General features: G+C 39.4%; 3 protein-coding genes across 5 annotated transcripts; 2 read left to right on the plus strand and 1 right to left on the minus strand.

Annotated features, from left to right (window-relative positions):
* The first annotated feature begins 610 nt into the window (after positions 1–610).
* LOC111468126 (protein TPX2-like) lies at positions 611–5,605 on the plus strand. 2 transcript variants are annotated; one of them, XM_023113221.1, is made up of 19 exons: positions 611–954; positions 1,650–1,735; positions 1,823–1,942; positions 2,026–2,092; positions 2,181–2,388; positions 2,468–2,564; positions 2,646–2,858; positions 2,952–3,125; positions 3,241–3,303; positions 3,382–3,462; positions 3,554–3,709; positions 3,793–3,927; positions 4,010–4,090; positions 4,184–4,303; positions 4,389–4,555; positions 4,644–4,752; positions 4,828–4,887; positions 4,980–5,074; positions 5,178–5,605. In XM_023113221.1, the coding sequence occupies exons 1-19, from the start codon at positions 792–794 to the stop codon at positions 5,293–5,295; spliced, it is 2,313 nt and encodes a 770-aa protein (XP_022968989.1). In that variant the 5' UTR covers positions 611–791; the 3' UTR covers positions 5,296–5,605. The 2 variants fall into 2 exon arrangements, with proteins under 2 accessions (XP_022968989.1, XP_022968988.1); XM_023113220.1 differs by having other exon boundaries at positions 612–954; positions 2,026–2,090; positions 2,176–2,388.
* A 526-nt stretch (positions 5,606–6,131) lies between these two features.
* On the minus strand, positions 6,132–7,034 carry LOC111468359 (squamosa promoter-binding-like protein 4). The gene is made up of 2 exons (XM_023113547.1): positions 6,687–7,034; positions 6,132–6,482 (listed from the first exon to the last, which is right to left on the minus strand). Exons 1-2 carry the CDS (start codon positions 6,900–6,902, stop codon positions 6,474–6,476), a joined length of 225 nt encoding a protein of 74 aa, XP_022969315.1. The 5' UTR covers positions 6,903–7,034; the 3' UTR covers positions 6,132–6,473.
* Positions 7,035–7,435: 401 nt separating this feature from the next.
* On the plus strand, positions 7,436–10,917 carry LOC111468220 (ADP,ATP carrier protein 3, mitochondrial). 2 transcript variants are annotated; one of them, XM_023113366.1, is made up of 4 exons: positions 7,436–7,578; positions 9,100–9,591; positions 9,772–10,143; positions 10,309–10,917. In XM_023113366.1, exons 2-4 carry the CDS (start codon positions 9,121–9,123, stop codon positions 10,606–10,608), a joined length of 1,143 nt encoding a protein of 380 aa, XP_022969134.1. In that variant the 5' UTR covers positions 7,436–7,578; positions 9,100–9,120; the 3' UTR covers positions 10,609–10,917. The 2 variants fall into 2 exon arrangements, with proteins under 2 accessions (XP_022969134.1, XP_022969135.1); XM_023113367.1 differs by lacking the exon at positions 7,436–7,578 and adding an exon at positions 8,023–8,370.
* Positions 10,918–11,209: the final 292 nt, after the last annotated feature.

An 11,209-nucleotide genomic window follows, 5' to 3' on the forward strand; every position in this document is an offset into this window, starting at 1 on the left:
TCTTAATGTTTTCTCAAATTTAGTTAAGCATGTTCCATGGGCCGTCAATCCACTTCCCATAATTAATAGGCCCACTATTCAAGCCCAATCATACCGAGCCTTGCATAAAGCCCATATTAATCCCGGCCCATCAATTAAACCAAAAGTCAAACCCATAGCCCATAAAGTGGTTTGACTCTTTTATGGTGTCACGAAAATTTGAAAAAATTATTTGAATTATACCATTAGAAGCATAAAAGAGAAATGTTAATATAATTTTTTTAGTCAATATTTGGTAATAATATCTCATTTATGGAATGCATATTAATTGCACAAAATCTAATCAATATTTAATCATTTTTAAATCAGTCATATGGGCCCAGCCATGTATTACGGGCTTGTAATCCATTGTAGTTGGGCCGACCCAAATCCATTCGGCAGAAATCGCATCAAACGTCGTCGTTTTGATGACTTTTGTTGCAATAGAATATTTTCCGCTTCAAACGACGCCGGATTGATGATTAGGGGTAGCCTGCACTAAAGCGTAGGGTGATAAAATATAGCCGTTAGAGCTTACAGTATATTTTACTAAAGAGCTCCCTAATATGGCCGTTGTACAGTCCTAATATTTGAAATTTCCAACCGTTAGAGATGTCAATAAACGTTTATACTCTTTTCACTTGTGCTTCTCTACGACAATAATTCCTCCTCATCTTTCTCCTCCAAGATAGGAGGAATTCAATATTTTTCTTCATTTTCTCCGGTTGACCTTCTAAATTATCTCTGTTCTGGAAGGAAATTGGATTTCATCGATGGCCACGGTTGATGATTCGAGTAGCGATCTGTCGATTATGATTGACGAAACGTATGAATTCTCTGCTCCTCGCTTCTTCGATTTCGTCAATGGCGAGTCCGAGGGGGATAAGTGCCAAGCTGAACTATGGTTCGACACCGCTCTCACCTATGCCCCTTCACGTATGTTTCTATCTCTCACTTTTAACTCAATCCTTCTTCATTTTCTTTTCGACGATTCTTTTTGGTTTGAAGTCGAATCGAACAGTTGAGTAGATCTTAGGGAATAGAATTTTTTCTGGAAAAATTTCTAGGTCTTTGGTGGCTGCTGAGGGAGTGTGGATCTAGAATTGTGTTATTATGATGAGATTCGACTAGTTTTTCTTCACAAATGATGGAGGTTATATGGCCTTGGATTTAGGGTGAAATTTGATTTCGAAAGGAAGTTTAGGAAATTGAACATTACTTTTGCCAGATTAGACAGTTACGAACGTCTAATAGATCTGCTTTTTGACTTCGAAAGAAATTATGTTATGCGCATCTTTTGGCTTGTGTTGGATGATGAAAGTCCCACATCGGTTAATTTAAGGAATGGTCATGGGTTTATAATCTAAGAATACACTCTCTATTGGTATGAGGCCTTTTAGGAAGCCCAAAGCAAAGCCACGAGAGCTTATGCTTGGACAATATCATACCATTGTGGAGAGTCGTGTTCTTCTAACAGCCTGAATTAGTGAAAAAGAAGTAACAGTGAAATTTGGAGTAACGGTCGCAAAACTCTAAGCAAATCAAGCCACCATCCCCTTAGGGCACTGAATCAATCCTCCAATCATAGTTCAAACTACGGAGACAAATTGAATTTTGATCTATCTTTGCAGCTTGTATGCCCAAAATCAAGACTGCTAGATCGATTAAGGTTGATAGCTTATTGTGCGATTTCAACCAAGAAGAAGAAATGCAGAAGGTAGCGATTTATTTCATTGTGTATTCCTCACGGTATCCCGTGAACTTATTTTTTAAGGTTCTTATGAACATTAAATCCTTTACACAGAATTCAGAGCAATCCAGTAAAAATTCGATCGATACCGTCGATCCAACCACATCTCAAACTGCCATCGTGCCTGGTGAAACTAACAAAGAGTTGAATCCTAGCGAACTCAGAGAAGAAAAGGTTTGAAGTCTTGTCATGGCAGTATGATTCATTGAGCAACTTGTTACTTGTTCTTCGGTTCTGATTAATGGTATCTTTTTCAGGCGTCTACCCAAAACGAAGCAACGGAAAAGGCTAAAAAACTAGACATTTCTCGTGAAGATGGAAGGTTCGTTAATTTTGTCTGATTGGTTTCTCTTATCTTTCACCCAAAGAGGTCCTCTTCTTTTGGCTAACTTTTCTGCTTCACTTAGAGGAACTCCAAATGGTGGAATCGAACTGAGAGATGAACAAAATGATGCTTGTACTCCACTTCCAACTTTGAGTACTTGCAAGGGTGAACAACGAACTAAAGGCGCCACTTCTAAGAAGCACGAGGCAGCTAGAAAGATTGCCAGTATGGTAAAGAACTCATCGGCTCTGAAAGCCAGAAGTCAGTTGAACGTTAAACCAAATAGTGTAAAGAGGTTAGATTTTTCTGTTCATTTTTGTCTCTTATATCAAACTCGGTGGTGTAGGAAGTGTACTGACTAAATGATTCTACAGGGAAACTAACGTGAAAAATACATGTGGAACTTCGTCTTTAGCTCATGAGAATCAGCCAATTAAGCGGCAAAAGTTGGATGGTGGTCTATCTAGACAGGTGACTGTCTGTTGGTTACATAGTTTCTCTCTGATCCTTAGGCGACTGGTATAATTTCCATTAACCCTCTCTTTGTTTCAGATTCTCAATGTCAAACCCCATAATTTGCCCCACAAGTCAAAAGTTGGCGCCTCTAGCTTGTGTTCTTCGGTTGCTGACAAATCTAAGAAAGAAGATAGGAAGATTTATGTTCGAGAGCCTGCACCATTTGTCTCAATGGCTGAAATGATGAGGAAGTTCCAGTCAAGTACCAGAGGTTTATCATTGCTTCATGTCAACAACGCTCGTTCTAATGTAAATGACTTAAAGCCTATTTTTCTATCCTCCCCACGCCTCATCTGATCTGGGTTTCGTTGATTGTATGTAATTAATCACTTTTCTTTACAGGATGCTGGAAGTTTTACACAAATGAAGCCCAAGCTAACTTTGACTAGGCCAAAGGATCCTGAATTTGAAACGGCGCAAAGAGTTCGTTCTACCAAGGTGAAGAGTTCAGCTGAGCTAGAGGAGGAGATGATGGCCAAAATTCCAAAGTTCAAAGCTAGACCCCTAAACAAAAAGGTAAATAAAGCTTGACATTTGCAACCATTCTTCTTGTTTTCTTACTTAGTCTAGTCGATTGATGATACAGGCATGCTGAATATGATTTACCTGCTCGTTATGTTATGCTTTATAGATCTTGGAAGCTCCCAAATTACCTGTACTACCGAGGACTACACCCCAGACTCCTGAATTCCAGGTGAGCGAGCCAGCCAGCCAGTGATGGTGAATTTTAGAGCTTCATTTCAATTGACTAATCGAGTAATGATTGCTGCAGGAATTTCACCTTGAGACAATGGCTAGAGCGAACCAACATGCAGACTCAGCTTCAGTAATCTCTACAGAATCGTCTCGTCAGGTTTTTAGATGTCCATTTTAGTACTACATTTTCCCATCCCACACCCTTTTCAATCAGCTAAATTTATAGTGGCCTTTTCAATTCTCTTCAGAATAATCAATGGAAAGCTTATCTTACCGAACCAAAGACCCCTGTTCTGCACACATCACTAAGGGCTCGTCCACCGCGGGCGAAGAGTTTCCTTGAAATTGAGCAGGAGGCGCTGGAGAAAATTCCCAAGTTCAAAGCAAGACCATTAGATAAAAAGGTGTGTACTTGGCCTTGGCTACATGAAATCAACAGTTTGTTCTTATGTTCAATAGGATAATTTGTCTTCATGATCTGCTGCAGATATTTGAAAGTAAGGGAGAGTTGGGGGTGTTCTGTAACTTGAAAAAACATGTAACTAAACCGCAAGAATTTCATTTTGCTACAAATGAGAGAATTCCTCCGCCACCGACTGTTGTTGCTGATCTGTTCGACAAGGTAGCAGCTTTTCAAGTCCTTAAAGTTCTAAGAGTAAATGATTTCAAATACGTTATCATCCTCGTTTATTTTCCCCTTGCAGCTCTCAATAAGTTCGGAAACTCGCAGCGAGAATCCATTGCCAAGAAACACTAAGCCAAACCCCTTTCATCTTTACACAGAGGTAAGTGGCCAGCCAGCCTATCTTCATAAGCAACAAGAGCATAATTTGAGTTCAATTTTTCTCACCCTTCGCTTCTTGGATGGATGGCATCAGGAAAGAGGGGCAGAGAAAGAAAGAAAATTCTTCATGGGGCTTGTTCACAAGCAATTGGAAGAGGAAAGAGCCGCCATTCCAAGGGCTAAGCCATACCCTTACACCACCGATTATCCCGTGGTATATATAACCAACAACAACTTCCTGTCAAACTATGCGTGGGAGAAAGAACCATCATGCTAATGAATAACTGTTGTTTGAGCAGATGCCACCGAAACCAGAGCCCAAGCAGTGCACCAAACCTGAGCCTTTCCAGCTGGAAAGTCTGGTGAGGCATGAGGAAGAAATGGAAAGGGAAATGGAAGAAAGACGGAAAATAGAGGAAGAAGAGGCCAGAATGAGAAATTTCAAGGCTCAACCGGTTCTAAAGGAGTAAGTTCCACATTTATTACGCATATCAAGATAGAAATATTAAAGCCATAATAGGGACAATAATCAATGTCTGCATTCAATTTGGCAGGGACCCAATTCCACTACCAGAGAAATCACGGAAACCCCTCACACAAATTCAAAAATTCAATCTTCATGTTGATAATCGGGCTGTGGATAGAGCAGAGTTTGACGAAAAGGTGCATGTTCTTTTCAGATTTTCTGAATATTTCAAAGATAGTTCTTGTTTGCTAAGTTTGGAAGAGCTTTGACAGGTCAAGGAGAAAGAGATGATGTATAAGAGATACAGAGAAGAGAGCGACGCAGCAAGAATGGTTGGTTATATTCTTTTCAGATCTTTTGCATTTCATTGTTGTATATGCCAAATCTGTTCCTAACTAAGCTATGATATTAAAAATATTTGCAGGTGGAGGAAGAGAAAGCATTGAAACAACTGAGAAGAACATTGGTTCACCATGCTCGACCAGTGCCCGAATTCGACCATCCATTTCACCCACAAAGGTTGGAAAACAATACCAATTAAGAGTCAAACTTCTTCTTGTGTTATTTCACATCTTCTTTTGATTGATTTTGAGTATCATCTTCATCCCACGTAAAAAAATAGGAGTGTTAAGGAAACAACAAAGGCCAAGTCGCCAAACTTGCGTGTCCTTCAGAGAAGAAAGGAGAGGCAAACTTTGATTAAAGTTGCAATGTCCAGCCCCGCAGCTCATTTAAGGTGATTGAATCCCACAAGAGGGCCGGACCAGAACCGACCAATGTGTATGTTCAAGAACTCTTGAACCCTCCCAATGGCTGCATGAGAGAGATTCAGTTTATGTGTACCAATGTTCTATTCTTTTAGTGGCACCATGTAAAGAAGAATTAGCTTTTAGGATATTAGAGGTGGGAGACATACCGCAAGCTCCCATCTTCCTTGTCTGATGAAAATAAATATATAGCCAGGGGACCAGCAAAACCTGATGGGGTTTGTAAAATGTGGATGAACTTTTATGTGTATCTGGGCCCACCATTTTTTATTTTTTTATGAAACACGTGAACTCGTGTAATTATAATCTCTCTACTTTGAAGGAACCTAGTTGGATCAGTTAGTTACGAGTACAACTGTGAAGATATACTACATCGGTTGGAGAAGAGAACAAATGAAACATTATGTGGAAATCTCTCTAGAAATGTTTTAAAAATCTTGAGGAAAATCTATAAGAGAAAGCTCAAAGAAGACAAAATATATATTAGCTAGCTTCAGCCATTATAAATAGTATCAAAGTCAGATATTGAACACTGAATTTCGAATGGGATGGACCTAAATGGTATATAAGACAATAATATTTATCACTAGTGAACTCAACAGAGAAGAGAAGAGAAAGCAAATTATGCACATGAGCTAATTTCATCAGCTGAGATTTATAAGGAAGAACCGAACCATGAACAGAAACAGATCAATCTGATTCTCTGAACTATAGATAATATAATAACCATAGTGTTCGTAAGGAAGAACCAGACACAGAAACATCATCAGCAGCTGATTCTTTGAACTAAGATCTTCACATTTTTTCATGACAGATAATGATGAAAAATCCACTACTAACAAAGGCAATTCTTTCTTGATCTTCTCGCACAGACCCTGATTTGGATATATAAGGGCGGGCACCTGACAGAAGAGAGAGAGAGAGCATGAGCAGATTGTTGTTATGTTCATAACTTATCAGATCTGGAAGTGTTTATTATATGCAGCAGCATTTTCTTGAATGGTTATTTGAATTCTCTCCTTATTATCATCCACATGCCCACAGACACTGTTCTTCATCTGGTGGACTCAGCTGACATCTTCCTTCGCCGCTTGTTGTGGCCGGCGAGACGTCTCCGGCAACTCCTTTTCGCTTCGTCGAATGCCGACGGCTCATGAAATCTACACTTCAATTCATTGCTATTCTTGGTTAGAAATCAAGATTTTTTCATAATAACATGATATCCTCCTCTTTAAACATAAACTCTTTCTAGTAGTTTTGTTTAATCCTATAAAATCTAAAAAAAAAAAACTCTAAGCAGTGTTTGTTCCAAACCAGCTACATTGCTGACAAAATCTCTTCTTAGACCCACCCACAAGCACAACCTGAGCTTTGGCATGAACCTCACAGACCTTGTGCCTCCTGTGGTACCGTTTGGCTTCACTCAAATCAGCCATACACTTCTCAGCTAGACAGCACCGCATACCCCCGCCGCCGCCTCCCGCCGCCTTGTTCCCAAAGCCGCCACCACCACCACCACAGATGAATATACCCTTTTCACCACCCACCACAGCCTCCTCCTTCACCCTCTCCTTCTCCATAAACCTCTCCCTCTGTTTCTGCTGATGATGGTTTGTTGTTTCAATTTTGCCAACAAAGACCAGTTGGTGTGGGAGTGGTAGAGAAGAGAAGATTCCAAAAGCAATGGACCACGAACACACATCAACAGCGACAGAGGCTCTGTGATGGGTATGGTAGGTCCACGTGGACTACTCTATTTGGATATCTAATTTACACTAATATCTCAATTTCATCAAATTTTCATTATTTGGTTATTTTTTTAATTAGTGTAAGTTAAAAAAATTAAGAAAATAAAAATAGAAAGGAAGATTTTCTACTACCGCGTAAATTTGGGCTCTTAGACCGTCCCATTTGTGGCCCAATTGACCAAATCAAGCCCAATAAGCTAGTAAGTTGGGCTTTTACCTTGTCGTTTCTAGCCCATTTGATAAACGAAGGCCCACTTTAGGCCCACTGTCTCACCAACGGCGCCGCCACGGTCATTCAGTAACAGTTACATATAGTTAATCGTTTGAAACAGAGAGTGGCATAGTTGTTATTTACAGGTACATGGAAGGGTGAATCTGTCATTATGGTTCAAACCCTAGTCTCCGCGAGTTCTCTGACTTGATTTCTGCATGAACTAGCATTTCGCGAGGCACCTACTTGGTGATCTCTCACCATTTCTGTCTATTTCACTTCCGGCGGCCTTAGCAGGTTGGTGTCTTTTGTTTGATCTCGTGCATTATTTCACTCTTTTATGTTCTGTACTTACTGAGAATATTCAAGCTTATTGGAAAGGATTTATGTTCGGTTTTGCTCCTTAATGGAGATCTTAGCTTAATTCTACTAGCTGGTTGTGTTCGTCATGTTCTGTCTCTGGCCATACTGAGAACTTGTTTGAGGCATTAGGTATTTTGTTTGTTGTCGGAGATAATTTCTATTCCTAGCTTCAGAAAGTTTTTGGTCCGATTTGCGTGCTGTAGTGTTCCTGATATTTCCGAAATGTAAAATTTCTGCTCCTTTTAGTCTTGTGGATAATTTGATAATATGTTGTGTTTCTACACTCGAGCGTATTATATGCTTTTCGGTATATTCCTTGCAATAATATTCTGTGGTAATGGTGTGGTTGATGCCGAGTGGGGAATCTCAAGGGTCAGAATCACAATTGTGTGGTTGTAGTCATCCTATTTTGAAGTCAAGGGAGAAAGATATCCACAAATATTGCTATCTCAGGCATTAGTTTTGTGGCAAAAATGGTATACTGAAAGAATCGAGAGAGTGAAGAGTGGGGTTCTTCCTCATATCTGGTACAAGGGTGATCATTTGGGTGTCACTTAATTTATAGTTGCATTTTCTTCTAATTTCCAGTGCTCTTTATTTTTGGCTTGTATGTGATACATGGGAACAAATTTTGAATTTGGTTATCCCGTGGGTAAAGAAGTTGAAGAGAAGGGCCAGATGCAGCTGAACCGACTTAGATCACAGGGGGCGATCTCCTCAGCTAAGGTAGCTCGAGCCGGGTTTTTTTTCCCGATGTTTTTAGTTCCCTACTTCCCCTGCTGCCAAAGCCTTACTTACTAGACTAGATAGGGAGGCAAGAGAGAGAAAGTCCTTCTCACTCGACTTGCGCGAGTAACTGCCACTACGTGTGCCATAAAGACCATTCCCAATTTCTACTGTATTCATCATTTAGCAAAGTAGCATTGTGTTTTTTTCTCCTTTTGGAGGAGAGAAATTATTGGTGTGGACGATTTGTAAGAGATAACTAGGATAGGTATAGTGAGGTTCCATTTTTACACTTCGATTTTGCTATATCTTAAATTGCAATTTACATTGGCTCGAGCCTTACAATTTTTTCTGACAGTAAGGAACGAATATACTTTAGAATTCATAATTTACATTATCTTTTCTCCTGCATCTATTCAAGTTCATTATTTAGTGGTCTGCAGTTTGCACTTCTATGTATGACTGGAATATAAGGCCTTAACTAAGTGATCTTGCTTTTAGGAGTTTTCTATAGATAAGGGAAATATTCTTGGTATTTGTAGTAGCCTAGTTTCTACTATTTTCAACAAAGAATGTAACTAATGCCTATTTTGACAGACTCTTGTTATTCTTGGATACAATGTTCTCAGAAAAGTTTAATTAGTTATGCTTTCTATGCTTAAAACTTGGTGTCATCTTGCAATTTTTTAAAACGGAAAACTTAGCCATGTTTATCTTGCCCCTACATAGGTCCCTATCTGAGTCCTTACAATGGCAGACACATCACACCATTCATCAGTGTTTCAGAAGATATGTGGCCATTCTCACCTCACTTCTAGGCTTTCCCCTGGCTTTCAGTCCATACGTTATAGTACAACAGGTGTACATGCTAATGGAGTCTTGGAGAATCTCTTAAAGACATCTTATCATGGTACTGGCTTGGCTGGAGTTTCACCTACTTCTCCGTTTCTTGTACAAGCTCCTTCTGAGAAAGGTGCAGCTGGGTTTGCTGTGGATTTTCTCATGGGAGGAGTATCTGCTGCTGTTTCGAAAACTGCTGCTGCTCCAATTGAGCGTGTCAAACTGCTGATACAAAATCAGGATGAGATGCTTAAAACTGGTAGGCTATCTGAGCCATACAAAGGAATTACTGACTGCTTTGCTCGAACAATTAAAGATGAAGGAGTCATTGCCCTATGGAGGGGAAACACAGCAAACGTTATCCGATACTTCCCCACACAAGTCCGTTTCCTTCGATAAGATAATTTTTTCAATCCTTTTTTTCCTTTTATTTTTAATTTAAAATTATCAATTCTCTTATTTTTCTTGATTTTTTTTGTTTTGAATCTGTTCCTGTTTTTTTGCCCCTTGTCTACCACTAGAATAATTATGCTAAATATTTAAAATTTGTTGGTGCACTAGGCTTTGAATTTTGCCTTCAAGGATTACTTCAAGAGGCTGTTCAACTTCAAGAAAGACAGAGATGGTTACTGGAAATGGTTTGCTGGGAATTTGGCCTCTGGTGGTGCTGCTGGTGCTTCATCTCTTTTATTTGTTTATTCCCTTGATTATGCTAGAACTCGTTTAGCCAATGATGCTAAGGCCGCTAAAAAGGGTGGTGAGAGACAGTTTAACGGTCTTGTTGATGTTTACAAGAAAACCCTTAAATCTGATGGCATTGCTGGGCTGTACCGTGGATTTAACATCTCTTGTGTTGGAATTATCGTGTATCGTGGTCTTTACTTCGGAATGTATGATTCGTTGAAGCCCGTGGTTCTGGTTGGCGAGTTGCAGGTCAGTAATTTCATTAATCATACTTGAATACAATTTTGTTCTGCCTGTTACAAGATAGATCAAATTTTTATTCACATGAGACCTCACCTGGATAAGTGGCTACAAGATCCGGAGTCATCCCTATGTATGTGTGTATTAACAAGGGATTTCATGCAATGTTGGCAGGATAGTTTCCTTGCTAGTTTCTTGCTTGGATGGTGTATCACAATTGGAGCTGGTTTGGCGTCGTACCCTATTGATACCGTCCGAAGAAGAATGATGATGACCTCAGGTGAAGCAGTCAAGTACAATAGCTCCTTGGACGCATTCAAACAGATCGTTAAGAATGAGGGTACTAAATCTCTATTCAAGGGTGCTGGGGCAAACATTTTGCGTGCTGTTGCCGGTGCTGGTGTGTTGGCTGGGTATGATAAGCTTCAGCTCCTTGTTCTTGGCAAGAAATATGGTTCTGGCGGTGGCGGTTAAAAGAGCCTATGTGACTGCATGGATGAGTGAAGGTTGTGTAGCTTCTCTCAAGTAAGTTGAATAATCTGTTATGAAAAGTATCACCAGAGTTTTGAGTGTTTGTTGTTTGTGGCTTGAGCTTGAGCTTGAAAATGTGATCTTGGTCATTTAAGAACTACTCTTAAGATAGCAATTGCCTTTAGCTAACGTCCATCGTGTGCATAAATGTTTGTATTTTATTTCGAGCATTGCTCGTTTGTTTCGTATATCGTAAAGAACACGGGCACTCTGTTTTTAGCAGAATATACGTCTCAGATACTGTTTCGTATAGCTTCTTTTATAATATCGTTCAAGTTTGGTTTCAAGTTTTGTTGATCAATCGGGATTTTTGCCACAATAAGTTGGGAATTTGTACAAATTGAAGGTTTAGGATGTGAGTTCTTACAAATCAGATGAGGCCTTATAGTTTAGCTGGGCTGGCTCAATTGAAGGAATTGAATTTGGCCCATTAGGTATTTGTACAAAGGTGTAATAGTCCAAATTCACAGTTACTTTCGGCTTTTTTTTTTTTTTTTTTTTTTTTTTTTTTTTTTTTTTTTTTTTTTTTTTTTTTTTTTTTTTT

Source organism: Cucurbita maxima, unplaced genomic scaffold, assembly GCF_002738345.1.
Source record: "Cucurbita maxima cultivar Rimu unplaced genomic scaffold, Cmax_1.0 Cma_Scf00036, whole genome shotgun sequence".
Classification (NCBI taxonomy): domain Eukaryota; kingdom Viridiplantae; phylum Streptophyta; class Magnoliopsida; order Cucurbitales; family Cucurbitaceae; genus Cucurbita; species Cucurbita maxima.

What these genes read in the sequence shown, in the direction of transcription:
- LOC111468359 (XM_023113547.1), bottom strand. Translation starts at nt 6,902, where the DNA reads ATGGAGAAGGAGAGGGTGAAGGAGGAGGCTGTGGTGGGTGGTGAAAAG.
- LOC111468126 (XM_023113220.1), top strand. Translation starts at nt 792, where the DNA reads ATGGCCACGGTTGATGATTCGAGTAGCGATCTGTCGATTATGATTGAC. An exon ending in TTGCTGATCTGTTCGACAAG is followed by an intron (nt 3,928 to 4,009) that starts GTAGCAGCTTTT and finishes TTCCCCTTGCAG; the next exon opens with CTCTCAATAAGTTCGGAAAC. An exon ending in GAGCAGAGTTTGACGAAAAG is followed by an intron (nt 4,753 to 4,827) that starts GTGCATGTTCTT and finishes GAGCTTTGACAG; the next exon opens with GTCAAGGAGAAAGAGATGAT.
- LOC111468220 (XM_023113366.1), top strand. Translation starts at nt 9,121, where the DNA reads ATGGCAGACACATCACACCATTCATCAGTGTTTCAGAAGATATGTGGC. An exon ending in TCCGATACTTCCCCACACAA is followed by an intron (nt 9,592 to 9,771) that starts GTCCGTTTCCTT and finishes TTGGTGCACTAG; the next exon opens with GCTTTGAATTTTGCCTTCAA. An exon ending in TTCTGGTTGGCGAGTTGCAG is followed by an intron (nt 10,144 to 10,308) that starts GTCAGTAATTTC and finishes CAATGTTGGCAG; the next exon opens with GATAGTTTCCTTGCTAGTTT.